Source organism: Equus quagga, chromosome 12 (assembly GCF_021613505.1).
Source record: "Equus quagga isolate Etosha38 chromosome 12, UCLA_HA_Equagga_1.0, whole genome shotgun sequence".
Classification (NCBI taxonomy): domain Eukaryota; kingdom Metazoa; phylum Chordata; class Mammalia; order Perissodactyla; family Equidae; genus Equus; species Equus quagga.
In genome coordinates this window covers 39,993,541-40,010,138 of record NC_060278.1, presented here as the reverse complement: position 1 = coordinate 40,010,138, position 16,598 = coordinate 39,993,541, and the positions used below count along the sequence as shown (strand labels likewise).

General features: G+C 57.1%; 2 protein-coding genes across 5 annotated transcripts in view; one reads left to right on the top strand and one right to left on the bottom strand.

Annotated features, from left to right (window-relative positions):
• EPHX1 (epoxide hydrolase 1) overlaps positions 1-8,745 on the top strand; it is a 44,148-nt gene extending 35,403 nt beyond the window's left edge. For all 3 annotated transcript variants that reach the window (XM_046680057.1, XM_046680058.1, XM_046680059.1), the window contains exons 6-9: positions 178-386; positions 2,361-2,469; positions 7,543-7,668; positions 8,268-8,745. In XM_046680057.1, coding sequence (XP_046536013.1) covers positions 178-386; positions 2,361-2,469; positions 7,543-7,668; positions 8,268-8,469 — 646 coding nt within the window. In that variant the 3' untranslated portion in view covers positions 8,470-8,745. The remainder of the gene's footprint in view (positions 1-177; positions 387-2,360; positions 2,470-7,542; positions 7,669-8,267) is intronic.
• Positions 8,746-8,798: 53 nt separating this feature from the next.
• Positions 8,799-16,598, bottom strand: part of TMEM63A (transmembrane protein 63A) — a 38,145-nt gene continuing 30,345 nt past the window's right edge. For both annotated transcript variants that reach the window (XM_046680056.1, XM_046680055.1), the window contains 6 exons: positions 15,469-15,631; positions 14,464-14,569; positions 12,872-13,039; positions 11,928-12,043; positions 11,522-11,584; positions 8,799-10,285 (listed from right to left, as the gene is read on the bottom strand). In XM_046680056.1, the coding sequence (XP_046536012.1) occupies positions 10,118-10,285; positions 11,522-11,584; positions 11,928-12,043; positions 12,872-13,039; positions 14,464-14,569; positions 15,469-15,631 (784 nt within the window). In that variant the 3' untranslated portion in view covers positions 8,799-10,117. The remainder of the gene's footprint in view (positions 10,286-11,521; positions 11,585-11,927; positions 12,044-12,871; positions 13,040-14,463; positions 14,570-15,468; positions 15,632-16,598) is intronic.

The following is a 16,598-nucleotide window of genomic DNA, read 5'->3' as shown; positions in this document are numbered from 1 at the left end:
AACTCTGTATTTTCTTCCCAACCCGCTCCTCCACCTCAGGTGGCCCCTCCAGAGGGGCAGATGCTGAAGGGGGCTGGCTCTGTGCTCCTCGGCCTGGTGGCCCCTTCCTCCTCTGTCTCTTCCCTCCCCCTTTCCCTGATGCCAGCCCGGCCTCACCTCGCCCCTCTCTGCCCTCAGCCACGTGAAAGGCCTGCACTTGAACATGGCTTTCGTTTTAAGAAGTTTCTACACCCTGACCCTTCCCCTGGGACGGCATTTCGCGGGGCTTTTCGGCTACACCCAAAAGGATGTGGAGCTGATGTACCCCTTCAAGGAGAAGGTCTTCTACAGCCTAATGAGGGAGAGCGGCTACATGCACATCCAGGCCACCAAGCCCGACACCGTGGGTGAGCACTGGGGGCAGCCCGGCCCCGGGGCCTTCTTCCCCAGGGGGTGAGGGCAGGACGCTGCTCACAGCTGCAAACTCCTGTGAAGAACTCGGGCCCCTTCGACCCATAGACTGCATCTCACCACGGAAGTGAGTTGACGCATGGTCGTCAAATCCCCAAACAACTCCATTTCGTGGATTCAATACTCCTCATGGTTTGACGCTTGATTCCTCCATCCCTGAGCCTGCATCCTCCAGGAAGAAGCAGAAGGATGGAGAGCAATGGGGGAGGAGAAGCCTGGGGGCTTTCAGCTCTAGGACTGTGGGGGATGGAGAGAGGTGCCCCCGCACCTGGGGAGAGCTCCCCATGACAGTGAGGGAGGACCCAGCAACCATTTCTGCCCCCAGGGCCCTGTTGAGGGATGATTACCTTAAAAAAAGATGAAAACACTTAAAAAGATACAGTGATAAAAATACAGAATGAACACATGTAGATTTTAACTCATTAATTAATAAAGGACCAGGTAAAACGTAAAACAACACAAAGCAATTCAAAGGCAATTAGGAACACTAAAATTAATTTGCTAATCGATGTGAAATTTGCCAAAACGCACAGACTAGTCATCAACTAAATCTGCACTGGACAGAATTTTTTCCTTTGAGCTTTTTTTTGAGATGTGACTGAGTGACGGCACTGTATATGTTTACGGAGTGTAGCATCGTGCCTGGAATTACGTATAACGTGACATGATTACCACAATAAGTTTAGTTTGCCTCCACCATCTTATATAAATATAAGAAAAAAAAGTATTTTTTTTCCCTGTGATGAGAAATTTTAAGATTTACTCTCTGGACAAAATTCATTTGCTTCTCTGTGAACAAGAACCGTTTGCATTACTCTCAGTTTTCTACAATTTACAGAGTTGTCAAAGAGCTGGAGGACAAGAGCAGAGGGGACCCCAATAAATCAGATGACCCAGAAGGGTCCCCTAGGTAACTCCGAGTCCCACTCAGAGGACGCCCAGGAGTCGCTTTGCCCATTTCAGAGTCATTTATAAAGTTTTCATGATAGTCTCTCCTACACACATTAGGAGCTCATGATAATAATCATACCGCTTTCTAAAACCAGATTTTTTTCTCTGATGATAAAAGTAATCTATGTTCAGTGTCAAAAAATTGAAACCTGCAAAAAGCACAAAGCGGAAAAGCCAGTCACCTGTGACCTCTCGTCCGTCCCCACCGCCACTCCCCCCAGCCTTCAAAAGAGCTTGCGAACAGTTGGGTTGATGAATGTTCCTAAGTGGAATCTGTCCATATAACTAGCACTCACATCAAGAAACAGAACATGACCCACCAGCCCAGAAGCCCCTGTGGCCTCTTCCAGGCACTACCCACCACCCCGCCCCGGGGTAACCACGCTCCTGACGTCTGACAGACAGTGGCCCTGCCTGTTTTTGCACATTGTATGATATGGCATCCTACAGTAGGATTCTTTTGAGTCTGGCTCCTTTTGCTCAGTCTTGTCTTCGTGAGATTCATCTGTGCTGGCGTCCCAGCCATTTTTAATGCCTGCCCAGTATTTTAGCTTAGGGTGGGTCAGTATTTACTTATAACTGATCCCCTATTTTAGACTTCTAGGTGGTTTCTCATTTTTCATTAAGCATAGCATATAAACAAAAAGCCCACCTTTTAAAAAATGGCATTCAGATATAGTTCTCATTTGGGTCTAACAAAACCCAGAGTCATAGACCCTTCAGTTTGCAGGAAGCTGCCCCTATAGGGAATGAATCCCCATGAGGGAGTGGAGGTATTGTCCCTTCTTTCGAGCCGAGGGTTAAGTAAGTGGGGCGCAGGAGTACCCTGAGAGCTGGGGCAGAGCTGTGCTCCGACTTGGGCTTCCTGCCACTCTGGGGGGCCCATGCCACCCCTCAGTCCTGACGCCCAGCTCCCTGGCCCCAGGCCTGAGTCGCTCCCTCACTTCTTCCCACTCCAGGCTGCGCTCTCAATGACTCTCCCGTGGGACTGGCTGCCTATATTCTAGAGAAGTTTTCCACCTGGACCAAGTCGGAGTTCCGAGACCTGGAGGATGGAGGCCTGGAGAGGTGAGCCCCCACCCACCCCTGCTGTCACCCCGTCCCGGCCGCACCTTCCTCACCATCACCCTCCTCTCCATCCTCATCTCTGGTGGCTTTATCTGGGTGGGACGGTCAGCAAGTTCCATGTGTTGTGGGATGACCCACAGATCCTTATCCTGTGACCTGTGTAGCCCTGATTTCTGGATAAGGAAGCTGAGGCACAGAGAGGTCTAGTGATTTGCTACAAGCCTCACAGCAGGGTCGTCCAGAACACGATGCAGAGCTGGAGGCTGTCTGTGCTCCAAACAGCTCTCCTGGGATCAAGGGGTCCAGAGGGCAGTGAGCGCCCTTTCACTGCCAAGAGGCGGTGCAGTCAGGACCCTGACCTCCTGAACCCCTGGGCCACAGGAGTGCACATGTGTGGAAGCCCATCCCAGAGGGTGGCTGCAGAAAGACTGGGGGGCGGGGCTGTCCCGCCTCCCGGGACCTTAGAGGCTGCAGCCTCCACAGCGTGTGACTCCCCAGTCCCTGCCTGACTCAGATTCATCAGGTTCAGCCCTGACCTACCTTCTCCAGGACCCAGGCCTCTCTGCATTCCTTCAGACATAGTGCTGGGGGTGGGGAATAGAGACTGAATGGGACTGGGTCCCGCCTCAGGGGTGGGACTTGTCTGGGCTGTGCCCCAGCCACAGCCCCTGGAACAGGGCCCGGAATACACTAAGTGCTCAAGAAATGTTTGTTGGATGAATGAACTCTAAAGACACATGCAAGGGACTGTGGGAGTGCAGAGAAAGAGGAGGGGAAATCACTGGGGGAATCTATCTGATCTGAGCCTTGAAGGATGAGTAGGAGTTTGCTGGGTGGAAAGGGTGGAAGAAGGGAAATTAGCCAGAGGGAAAAGCAGAAGCAATGGCAGCAGTGGTTAAAATGTAAGGTGTGCTTGGAAAAAGTGGGTTGTCTGGATGCTGGAGCAGGCACATGGGGCCAGACCGTGAACTTGTTCCCGCAGGCAGGTCCTCCAAGAGCCTCAGGAGCCCCCACCCTGGGATCTGTTTCTCCTCCCCACTGGGCAGGACCAGGCTCAATGGAGCGCCACCAGGAGCACCTTGGCAAGGGCCTGCCTGTGCTCCATGTGCACAGATACCTGGAGCCAGATGGGAGGCTCCCCGGCCTGCCCCCTGGGCCCCTCCAGAGCTCCTGCCCAGCTACAGGGAGCAGCAAAGCTCTGAGCAGGGCACAGACACAGTCAGATCCGTGTTCGGGAAGATCACCAACTGCAGCAGGTGCAGACTGTGGTTGTGGTTTTCAAGCTGCACTCAGAGCCACGGGGGAGGGAGGAGCATTTGGCCAACTCGATGCAAGCCAGTTCACAAGGTTCAAGTGTTTGTGGTAACTATTCAGGTTTCCTTTGTCATCATGATGCGGGATCGGTGAGCCGAGGAGTCAAAAGAAAGATTTCTTAGACTCTCAAGATCTGGCATTAGTGCTCTTTTATTTAGAGAATAGTGTGGAATAGCATGGGGACAGGACCCATGGGCAGTCGGAGCTTCTGCTGCTGCCGCTGCTGCTGCCCCCGCTGGCATGGGGACAGAGCCCATGGGCAGGCAGAGCTGGTGCGTGGGGACAGGACCCACGGGCAGTCAGAGCTCCTGCTGCTGCCACTTCTGCTGCCCCCGCTGGCATGGGGACAGAGCCCATGGGCAGGCAGAGCCGCTGATGCTGCCCCCGCTGACATGGGGACAGGACCCATGGGCAGGCAGAGCTTCTGCTGCTGCCGCTGCCATGGGGACAGAGCCCATGGGCAGGCAGAGCCGCTGCTGCTGCTGCTGCTGCTGCCATGGGGACAGAGCCCATGGGCAGGCAGAGCCGCTGCTGCTGCCCCCGCTGGCATGGGGACAGGACCCACGGGCAGTCAGAGCTCCTGCTGCTGCCCCGAACTGAGGGTTAGGGCCAATATTTAAGGCATAGGTGTGTGAGTTATCTCTTTATTAGTGCCCGTTTGGTCTGGCCATTTGGTGGTCCCACAAATCAAACCGGATTGAGTAAATGGCAGAAGTCACTGCTCAAATATTATCCTCGGCTAAAGACAAAGGAGGATTTTGGGGTGGGGGGTCAGTTACATGAGGTTCCCAAACAGTCTTCAAAGATAAGGCCATCCCCCCTTCCTCCTGGCTCAGAGAGGGAGGCATCTTCACAGATAGAAGTTTCCCTTAGAAATGTAAATGTTTTCCCAACAAGGGGCAAACAAATTCCAGAGAGGGAGGCATGAAGATTTCCTTTACAAATGCAATTGCCTCTGATCAAAGGGCAAACAAATTCCACTCCTTGGAGCCTGCTTCTTATCTGTAGTTTTAAAAGTAACCAGCCTAAAAATCCTCATCATAAAACTGTTTTAAAATTAAGCAGCCTAAAAATCCCCATCAATCAGAATTGCATTTAAACAAATGCTCATTTTATCTCTGTTCCTGCTCTGTGCTGCTATAGCTAGAGATCCGGATTTCAGAGAGGAGGGAGTAAGGACTAAGAGGAATATATTCGTAAATATGAAGATGTCACGTGATTATATTCTTCATCTCTGAGAAGCCTCTCTTCTTACAAATTCTTCAGGTTCCACTAGTTAATATTCATACTTCCTGTCTGCCCCTGCTTTGCCCCTCAGACCCCCTGTCTCTGTCCCCGTCTTGAGCTGCCCTAGTTGGGAGCAGGGCAGAGGGGGACTGAACATTCCTTAAAATGTGGTTCCGAGGACGAAAATAGAATTGACCAACTGCATCTAAATAGCTGAAGCAAACAAGTAAATTCAGGAAATTGGCCATTTCTGTTAAATTGGCTTCTGAAGAACCAGCTAAACTAACCGCCCGAGAGCTGGGGAGCAGCAAACGGTCTCTAACCCAGGCAGCGGGGACAGGAGCAGGGCCTCCTCTCCTGTGAGGGGATGGGTGGGAAAGGGCGTGAGGACAGCCGGGGCTTGGTGGGGCCAGGAGAGGGAGGCGTCCACAGTGACGGAGGTTTCTAACAGCTGCCGAGGCCTGGAGATGCCATTCACCGAGCAGGGAGGAGAGGATGAGGCGGGGAGCCCCTGTGAGTGGGTGTGTGTGCATTTGGATGTGGAAGTGTCTGCACACAGTGTGTGCACGCATGTGAGTGTGCACGCATGCGAGTGCACTTGCGTGGATGAGTGTGTGTGTGCACGTGGTGTCGGGGTGGGGGGGCTTGGCAGAGATGCAGAGCTCGTTTTGTCTCGGACCTGCTGAGTGGGAGACGCTGGCAGGATGTGCAGGAGGAGAGGTCCACTTGGTGACTGGACTCAACGGATCTGGAGCTCAGGTGTGGGGTCAAATCAGAGGAAATTATGTCCACTGTGCTCTTGGTGAATTAGCAGTTGGAACTGTGGGGTAGATGTGCTCAGACAGGGTGTAGACAGAGCAGCATCAGGGCTGCTGGGAGAAGCCTGACTGGCTGCAGGAGGCCCCAAAGGGAGAGAGAGAGTCCGGGAGGACAGCCCAGTGAGAGGCCCCCCAGTGAAGCCTGGGCAGGGCTGTCGCAGGCGGACGGTTTCAGTGTCCACAGGGAATGGAGTGGGGCGGTGGGGGGGGGGGGGGGCGGCCTGCGACGGCCGGGCCCGGGGGGGGGGGGGGGGCAGCAGAGAGAGGACGGGCATGGAGGGGGGGGAAGGCCTGCAGTGACATTTGGCGCTTAGACTGTGGGTGGTGGAGGGAGGAGGGGACCCACAGAGCTGGACCCGAGCAGGCAGACGGGGGATGCAGGCCCAGGACCAGGAGGCACCTGGTGAAGCAGGGAAGGGCCTGGGGGGCAGCTGCTCAAGGACTTGCGTTTCCTCAGAGAGGAAGGCAGGGAAGGGGGAGGCTGTGGGTGGGCACATGGCCATCAGGACCCACCGAGGGTTGGGATGCTCCGAGGAGGTGGCAGCAGAGACTGGAGAGCATGGTTGTAAGGGACCTGTCAGCTGGGCTGGAGTCCCCTCGGGTCTGTGGACTGTTGGGTGGGTCCTGGGTGGCAGAGGCCACAGGGATGAGGGCAGTGAAGGGGTGAGTGATGTCATGGAAGCTAGAGGGTCTGGGGTGCGTGGGGTTACTCCAGGGAGCAGGGCTGAGAATGGAGGAAGGTGAGTCGGGGGGGGGGGGGCGGGGGGGAGAAGTGGAGGCCCAGGAGCTCATCCGATGGGCAGCTGAAGTGGACGGATGGGGAGGCCATGGAGGGCTCCAGGGGGCTCTGGGTGCCGGGGGTGAGGGAGCCCAGCACCAGGAGAGGAGAGAGCCTGAGGGCGGGCAGGGCCAGGAGAATGTGGGGCTTTCCAGGGTCCGCAGACCACGTGCTCCAACGGTGAGGGCCAAAGGATTATTTCTTCCTGGACTGGGGGCCTGCCTGCTCAGCAGTGCCCAGGCTGGAGGAAAAAAGGGGTGTCCCACGCTGAGGGAAGAGGTCTCTGCAGGGCCCCAGAGCTCACTCCTGTGGTGACGCAGGTTTGGTGGGAGGCACACTGACAAGCCAGAGATGGGAATAAAAATGCCCCAGGAGCCCCTAGTGCTGCCCTGCTGCTCCTGGTGTCTGGCCAGGGCCAGTCCAGGGGCTCCAAAGGCTGCTGGAGACAAGCGTCTGCACAGGGCTGGGCAGGGGCAGGCCTGCCTGAGGATGCTCTGAGGACGGCCTGCACTGAGGGCCAGGAGTGGGCACCAGCTCTGAGCAGGGGCAGCAGCATCCTGCTCTCAGTCCTGCTGGACACTGGGCAGACACCAGCCCAAAGCCCCTGGGTTCACCTGACCTCATCTGCTCCTTCCCACCTGGGCCGAACCTCTGGGGCCGGTGGGGGAGGGAGTCAGCTGACACCACCCAGGATGACGCGGACAGCCAGCGTTGCCTGCCTCGTATGTGGTCAGCACTGCATTACCTGTCGTCGTGGTGACTCTGGGACGAGCCTACCTGCGTCACAGGGATAATACCCCGACCGCAGTGTGGTCTGGGGAGGGAAGCGAGACAGGCAGGCACCTGGCACATGCTCCCAGTCTGAAGGTGGCAGCCCTTGTTTCTCGTACAACTGCCTGTGGCACTGAGAGTGGCCTTCCGCTTCTGCTTTCCCAGGAAGTTCTCCCTGGACGATCTGCTGACCAACATCATGCTCTACTGGACAACGGGCAGCATCACCTCCTCCCAGCGCTTCTACAAGGAGAACCTGGGACAGGGCTACATGGCCCACAAGCACGAGCGGTGAGCGCAGCTGGAGCGTGGCCTCTGAGGAGGGGCCTCCGAGGCCGGGGCAGGGTCCACCCAGTTTTGAACTCAAGGGAGGGCACTTGATGAGGGAGAGGTAAAACCTTGCCTGCGGTGTGCACAGGGTGCAGAGAATGAGAACCCCATCTGAAGAAGGTCGAGGAGCTCGGAGAAATCCCTGTGCCTTTAGAACTGGCTCACGGAGGGACAGGGGGCGCCTAGATGTCATTCAGGCCTCCCCCAGGGCCAGGGTGCTGGCCTGGTGTGGCACTGATGGTCTGGGACTTCCCCAGCACCCTTTCCAAACCCCATGTGGAAACCCTCAGACGACAGCAAAGGGAAAGGCGCAATAGAGGCTGTCCCACCCACTCTGGGCCTGTCCTCTATCGCTCCCCTGCCTGGGCTGCCCTTCCAGAAAAGAGGGCCCTTGGTGGCTGGGAATTGAGGGGGGTGGTTAAACCCGGGGGCTATCCTTCCCTTTATGTCTTCCCTCGGGTGGGGAGCGCACCCTCCCCCAGGCCCTGAACCCTCTGCTGCGGGGACGGGGAGGGGGCCGGCCGCAGCCTTACCCCCTGTGGGATCTTTGTCCCACCCAGGATGAAGGTCTATGTGCCCACCGGCTTTGCTGCCTTCCCGTGTGAGCTGTTGCACGCCCCGGAAAACTGGGTGAAGTTCAAGTACCCGAAACTGATCTCGTATTCCTACATGCCCCGTGGGGGCCATTTCGCCGCCTTCGAGGAGCCACAGCTGCTGGCTCAGGACATCCGCAAGTTCGTCGGGCTGCTGGAGCGGCAGTGACGCCCGCGTGGCAGGTCCCTTGCCGACCCCTGCCGCTTCAGCTGGAAGCCCCCATTCTCCCAGGGCCTGCTCCCCAAGGGAGTGGGGCTGCCAAGGGGGCGGCCTCCCAGTTTTCTCTCGGTGCAGACGCCCATTTTCTGAGAATGAGTTTGCTTCTGTTCCCTGCCCACGCTGGCACCCCGTGCTCACTGCCTGCACGCGCACTCGCCCACCCCACCCCCAACACACACGTGTTAAGCAACGTGGCTTTGACGATAAATGATTTTACTTCCAAAAGTGGCTGGAACCAAATGATGCGCGCGTTCTGCGACCCCACGTGGGGTTCCCCTTCCCGCGGAGCCGGCGGGTCTGCATCCGGCATGGGGAGGGGGGGTCCCCCGCCCTCGCTGGGAAGGGTAGGACAGGCCCGCTGCGGCACCAGGAAGCCGCTTTACCGCCTCCCAGTGCCCGGGGCCGCTGGGAGCAGAGGCCGAGGCTGAGGACCACGAGGCGGGGTCTGCAGGGAGATGGAGGACTCGGCCGCACTGCCGCGCCGACCGCGCCGACTCGCGCCTCTGGCGCCCCCTGGGGGCTGTAGGGAAGCGGCTCTCGCGCAAGCGCCCAAAGCGGCTTCCCAGCCCCGGGAATCACAGGGGGACAGAGAAGGCAACCGGCTGCCTGTCCTTCCTTCCCAGCTTACAGCTCAAGGGTGGTGCGCGGCCCTGCACCCAACCCAGACACCCCTTCTCCTCTCCCCTGCCGGCCCTTGGCTCCGAGGAGGCCCTGAGCCCTGCACCCCCGACCCCACCACCTTGGAAGGAGCAGACAGATGGGGTTGAGGGATGTAGACTGCACCCCAGGCACTCGGCTCTGACGAGATGGGAGAGGCTGAATCTCACCAGTCTGGCTGAATGGGCACTTTATTAGTGGTCCTCATTGTCCCTGCCTGCTGCAGGGCGACCCTGACCCAGCCACAGCTTCACTGGCAACATGATACAAGAACACAGACCCATAGCGGGATGCGCAGGTGCATGTGCAGCTGCAGGAGCCTCTGCAGCCCAGCACTGGCCCATTCCCTTCCTGTCCCCACAGCTCACTCCTGAGACGGGGGCGGGGTGGATGGTTAATACCCAGAGGGAATGAGCCCGGGTGTCATCTGGCCCCGTCTCAGGCCCGGGACTGCTGTAGGCTCTTTGCTCATCAGGCGCTGTGTGTGCCCAGAAAGAGTAGGTGGGGTCTGGGCACTCAGAAGGGAGGTTTTCCACTTGTTACTTTCTCCCTGGTACCCGACACAGTCATCAGAGGTAATGGGTCTGGAGGGGCACAATTCCAACATGATCGTGGCTAAAAATCACTGGGGACATCACCCCAGCTCGAGCTCGACGCTGGTGCAGAAGGTGGACTGGAAATGAGCACAGCCTCAGGCGACGGAGCTGCATGGACTCCCTTCTCGGCTGCTGTGACCAGAAAAGACCACCACCAACAGCAGTCCCACCCTCCCCCATCAGCCAAGGGCCTGAACCCCTTCCTGGTCCCATCTGTTCAGAGCTGTGCGGCTGAAAGCAGGTGGAAAGAAGTCCAGGTTGGCGTCTGAGTCGAGCTGCTTCCCCGCCTCTGTCTCCTCACCTCCCAGCTCCTGGAGCCTGGCCCATCCTGAAGCTCACCGCCCTCAGGCCTCCTGGAGGGCAGCCGCCACCTCGGCCGCAGGACTCTGGGCCAGGCCCTGCCCCGGGATGGTCGCACTGATGTTGTGGATGGCGCCATAGGTCTGCTGCTGCTGCGGGGACAAGGCTGTTCTCTCAGAGGCCAAGCTGTTCAGAATCCGGGGCACATAGGGCTGCAGGCAAATGGGGTGTCAGTGCTCAGGTGGGGTGGCCACCAGATTCCACCCTCCCCCACTGCCCTCCCCTTCCAGCAGGGGGACACGAACAATGCTCAGACAGGACACAAAGAAATAACATCAACTTAGAACGTCGGGACCCAAAATATGCCAACGGCAGGATTTCCGAGCAGCCAGAGCTAATCAGAGAACGCAGTCACTTACCCAGTTCTCGCGATCACAGAAAAGGAAGCACACTGATTTCCCAGAGAAAACAAAACCTTCCTAGCACTGCATTCTAGATTCCTCGCTTTATATAGGACACAGGTCTATCCATCTGGGACAGGCTTAGCATGCTGTTGGTGGAACTTCCGGGAAGCTGAATGGACCCATGGAAGTTACGGTTCCTCCCAGTCCCAGGCTGCAGCTGCCGGGCAGGGCAGACAGGCTGCGGCTGAGGGATGTCCATCATCCACCTGTCCTGCTCGTCCCTTGTCTGGTGCGCACATCACACCCAGGAGCCTCTGGGTAATGAATCCTTCTGAGAACCCTCTCCTCTGGGGCTGGTCCAAGGACAGACACTGATAAGAGTGCCTGACACTGGAAAGAACGCTGCTGCTGAGATGGGCCGCTGTCCTGGCCCTGGGTCTGTCAGGAAGCCTGCGGTCACAGCCCTGGGGTCCCATGGCTCTGCTTTCCTTTCCCAGCCCCGCCCTAGGAGCAGGCGCTGGAGGCAGGAAGAAGGGAGGATCAGGAAGGAAAGGAGTCCTGGTGTCTTCCTAACACGGCGCCCTCCTCCAAGGCAGGGGCAAGGTTCATTTGTTGAATTCAAAGGGGAGTTGGTGGCACCCTCTTGGTGCCAGGCAGAGGCCCTCCCACAGGCAGGGGCTGGGGAAATCTCATGATGGAGCTTCATCAGGCCAGAGGGCCTGCCATACTGCTTCTCCGAAGGCCGGCCCTCACCAGGCACTAAGCAGGCAGAGCAGACCAGTGAGCAGGGCAGAGAAACCAAGGGGGATGGGCATGCATCATGGTAAAACTAATTATCTTCTCAGGGGCAGCTGTGGCTTCACATACACGAGGTAAAACATCGAGCGGGACTAGGGAATCCTTGTAAAATGACACGAATTCAGAAACTTGCCTGCCAGGTGATCAAAGGACTTCTACCTTAACAAGAATGATGAGAGCACATCTGCAGGCCCGTGTGTCGGACCGCTGCAAGGGCTCGGTGCCCAGGTGAGAACCACAACTCACTGTGAAGGGTGCAGGCACATTGCCTTCTGCCTCGCTTCCTTTGTCACTTGCCGATTCTTCTGTCTGCAGATAACAGCAAAAACTTGCAATGACAAACAAAACTGATCTTCCTCAACCAGCACCCTCCAAACAAACAGACTGTTCACACCCAGAATAATAGAACCAGCTGGCACCAGGCTCCCAGCGGCAGCCCCAGAGAGGATGGGGGGGCAGTGCTGGGAGCGGGGAAGGGGTGGGGGCGGAGCTACACATAGGGGCAACCGCCCACGCCTTCCCCGGGGATAAATAAAACCCGGAGAAGGCTGTTGATGACATGCTGACATGAGAAAGGGTGGAGGAGTGGGGGAGGGTGAACCCACCATCTCCTCCCAGGTCGCCCTGGGCAGCGGTGGGGGAGGGGCTTTACCTTGTAGTTCAGAGGGCTGAGGTGCTTAAAGCATCCAAAGCAGGTGTAGGCCAGGCAGACGAGGATGGTGAGCAGCACGACCAGGAGGTTGAACAGGGTGGGGGGGGCCATCGGGCCTGGGGGAAAAAGGGTGGGCGGGGGGGGGGGGGGGGGAAGGGGCTGCCACTGGCCCTCACCCTGCTGAGGAAGAGGGGCCACCCTGGCGCAGGAGCCATGTGTGACTGCTCCCTCAGGCAGGAAATAAAAAGAAGGCGTCCCCCCGCCCCCCTCCAGCAGCTGGGATGGCGTCTTCACAGCCAGGAGCACAGAGTGACCCATGAAGGGTGGCATTATCCCTGGCCAGATTTCAGGCCCTGGGACACCAAGTCAGTGGCTATTTGCCGACTTCCTTGCTGAGCCAGTTTCCTCCAGTCTCCAGTGTCCCCGGCCAGGTAGGATGGAGGTTCCCCCACCCGACCGGGGCCAAGTCACACATCTCTTCTGCCCTTTTCTTTTTCCCCGAGAGTGTCAGCTTTCCCTCCTGTGTGCCCCCACCCCCTCCACACTGTGAGGTGTGAGCACCTGAGCCCATCCACACCCCCAAAAGCAATCTGGACCAGCTTCCCATCTCCCCTGGTTCAGCCCCTTCATAGCTGATAAAGGGACTGTTTTCTCTCTAAGCCTGTCTGGGAAAATCGACCTGGCCTTCACCAGGGTTACACTTGAGCTTGGGCCAGCTCATAAACTGGGTTGTCAATCTGCACCCAATGTCAGTCCTCACCCTGAGTACCATGTTGTCATTGGACACCCAACCAGCCCTCATGCTGGTACCACCTTCTGATTGGATACTGAGTTGAAGCTATTACAGCAGTGAGGGATTTGAGTGACTGGCGTGGATGCTGGAATGTGAGGCAGCGGTCTGCCTCCTGCCCTCCCCGCCCCCCCAGGTCAGCAGGGCCCCTCACCGAGGCGCAGGAAGGAGAAGAAGAAGAGCCAGAAGAGGCACAGGATGGGGGCAGCCAAAGCCTGGTTCACGGCCGCAAAGTGGATCCTCTTCTCCAGCTTGGCTGGCAGGTAGGCGAAGTAGAGGTTGTGCCGGTCCACCATGTGCTTGAGCAGGATGTAGATGAGGCCTGCGGAGGCGGGGCTGTGAGCTGGGGACCCGGCTGGGTCTCAAGGGCCCCTCCGCCACCTTCCTCCTGGGGGTGCTGTTTGTGCATGGAACTGGGGCTCGGGCTGCTCTTTGACCTCCTGAACCCGGAATTGGGCTAAATGCAGAAATGCCTATCCTGGCTGTTAATGTTCTCTCCTCTCCCTTCCACTCCCCTCCCTTTCCTTTCCCTCCCCCCTCCACTTCCGCCTCCCCCTTCCTGGCCTCTTTCTGACCCCAAGGAGTCGAGGTATCTGTGATTCTGTCCCCATGGAACACTGAAATGCTAGGATCATTTTGGGGAAAGACGCTATCTTACACCCAGGGGTCTGGACCCCTCCCATGCTGAGCCCCTCATCCCTCAGTGCTCCCAGTCCCCTTGCCCTCTCCCCCCCAAGGTGACCCCTGCGCTCATCCCAGTCAACAGATGCCCAATTGTCGGGGTGCTGCCTTTTCTATTATGTCAGCTTCTTTTGAAAATCTTTTTGTTTTGAAAAAGTGATACTGTAGATTTTTTAAATAGTACAAGAGAATATACAGGGAAAAGTGAAACTTCCTCCTACCCCTAAACCTCAGATGTCACTATCAACAGTCTCTTGGGTGTTCTGTTTGCTTCCAGAGGTGTTCATTTTTCTGCCAGTTCCTGATTTTTTCTTTTACAGTCATGGGTCGGTTAACGACGGGAACACGTTCTAAGAAATGTGTTGTTAGCTGATTCCAGCTTCATGTGAGGACGGAAGTACATGCGTCATCATAGCATGTACTTACACAAACCTAGATGGTAGAGCCTCCTACACACCCAAGCTATGGTCAGCCAACCCATGGTACTAATCATATGGGCCCACCATCGTGTATGTGGTCCGTCCTTGACCAAAACGTCGCTATGGGGCGCATGACTGTAGTTGCAAGACTTTGGCCTTTAAAGTCAAACAGTCTGATTCAAAGCCTGGCTCTACTCACTAACAGCATATTGAGTGCTTCATCCGTGAAAGGACACAGAAACAAGACCTGCCCTGTACGATTGCCTAAGCATTAAGTGTGATGATCCGTGTGGAGTGCAATGGTGACCAGCCAGGGCGAGGGCACAAACTGAGCCTCGATCATTACTGCTGGCACTGTCTCAGTTGCTGCTGGAGAATCGACCAGGAATGAAGTGGTCAGCTGGCAGAGAGCCTCAGACCAGAAGTACTGAGAGAGGCCATCATTTGGAAGACTCGTGGAAGGAATTCATGAGAAGTGAAATTAAATTTGGTGTCCCGTGTGTCTCCTTGGCAGTTTGTGGTTCCTGTAGCTACATGAGGTCCTCTGTTGGTGGGTCTCCATAACGCCCTGGTGATGCCTGTCCCTGGGGGGCTTGGCAGAATCAGCCATCCTACCCACCCTGAGTCCAGCTCCAGGGCCACTCACCGAATGGTGCGATGATGGGGCAGGTGATGCTGTAGGCCATGATGACAGTGAAGATGCAGAGCATCCACGCATACATGGCTCCGAACTCGTATTGGAAGGCCTGGTTCTGGGAGGAGGTGGTGGTGAGGAGCTCACAAGCTTGTTCCACCCAAATCCCCCTCCATGCCCTCCAGATGGTAAGGGGAGAGCAGCGTGGAGAAGGACTGTGGAAATGGGAGACTCACAGCTACCCCCACTTCTTGAGGTCCTTTCTATCCCTCCACAAGCCTTCTCCAGCTTCCCTCAGCTCACACCCAGACCTCCCAAAGTACAGTAATTTATGTTTTCTTAGTGTTTGTCTTGTTCAAATCATGTCAACCCAACCAGCCCTTGAGCCCCTGGAGGGCGGAGAGGATGTGTCTGAGGAGAGACTGTAGAGTGATCCCCCACAGACTTCGGCGTCAGACCCAACATCAGCTCTGCCCCTTAAAGCCGTGTGTCCTGGGCCAAGCGCTTAACCTCCCAATGGCTTAGTCTGTGCATCTGCAAAGTAGGGTACCAGCAGCACCCATCTCCTAGGGGTGCTGAGGATAAACGAAAGAGTGCATAGCTTCTCCAGCTTTCCGCGCACGTTGCCCACAATGGCAAAGGAGAGTAAGAGAACCCACGCCACCCAGTTTAGGGAATCTCAGAACAAATGCCCGCAGCCCAAAATGCCTTTGACCTCTGCGGTAATCTTAAGAGTTTATGCAAATGACTGCCCCTGGAAAAGGCATTCGTGGACTTCAGCTGTACGGATGTGTGTGATCAGACTGGTTAAAGTGCAAAATTCCCAACTCTCCTCCAGCCTGTGAGTGTGAGTGGAGAATCGTGAAACCATGCCACACTCACGCAGGCTCTCCTACCTCGCCCCCTGCAGAGGCGGCCCTGCACCCCTGATGAGAAGCACGCAGCACGGTGCCTGGGGAAGTGCTGCGGTGGCAGCTCCAGAGGGAGGGGAGCCCTGCCCGCCCTGCCAGCCCGCACCTGCTTCACGTTCCTGCGGTCGGCGGCCGTCTTGGCCATGATCATGCGGAAGGTGTAGAGGATGAGGCCGGGCAGCCGCAGCAGCTCCATGCCGCCACCGATGAAGGCTGAGGCGATGACGTAGTTCACGAAGAAGGCGCCCTGGTCGGGCAGGAAGACGCACCTGGGGACCAGCGGGTGTGAGCTGAGAGCCCCGAGAGGCTCCTTCCCACGGGAGGAGAGGGCCCCTCGGCCGGGCAGAAGCAGCAAGTCCCGGAGACGATGCTCATCCTTCAGTTGGTAGGTGTAGGCAGCACACACATGTGCCAGGCTCTGTTCTAGACCCTGAGAATAAAATAAGACCCTGCCCCCGCTCTGCTGGAGCTCACATCCTAGCTAGGGACGCACACAATCAAGGGGATACACAGCACGCCAGGTGTCCTAGGTGCTGCAGCGGACAGGAAGCAGGGTGGGCAGTGCTCACTAGGCTGCACAGGGTGGTCAGAGAGGCCTTGCTGATGAAGAGACATTTGCCAGAGACATGGAGGAGGGCAAGAGAGAGTCATCTAGAAGCCTGGGGAGAAAGCATTCCAAGCAGAGGAAACAACAGATACAAGAACACGCCTGGCACGTCAGCGGAACAACGGGCGGGGCGGGGCGGGCAGGGGGGTGAGGTGGACAGGCGTGCAGGCCTCCCGGAGCAGCTCTGGCTGTGGGGAGGGAGCCACGGGCCAGGAGACCACACACGGCCACTGCTGACCTCATGTGCAGAACGAGGGCAGCTGTGGTGGGGGAGGTGAGCATGGTCGGATTCTAGATCCATCCTGGAGACAGAACTGTCAGGACGTGCTGATGGAGGGAAGAGAGGAAAAAGGAAGGACTCCAAGGTTTTGCCAGAGCAACTGGAAAACCAGAGTAACGGGTGGGGGAAATGTGTGGGAGCAGTAGATTTGGGGATAGAAGTCAGGAGTTTGGTTTGGGGCAGGTGAAGTCTGTGATGCCCAGTAGAACTCCAAGTGGGGCCACGGCAGACCACTGCATGTGGGAGTCTGCAGGTGCAGGCTGGAGCTATAATTCAGGGGTTGTCAGGTGGCATTAAAGCCATGGGTCTAGCTGAGGTCACCTGGAGAGGGGGAGTGGATCGAGGACTG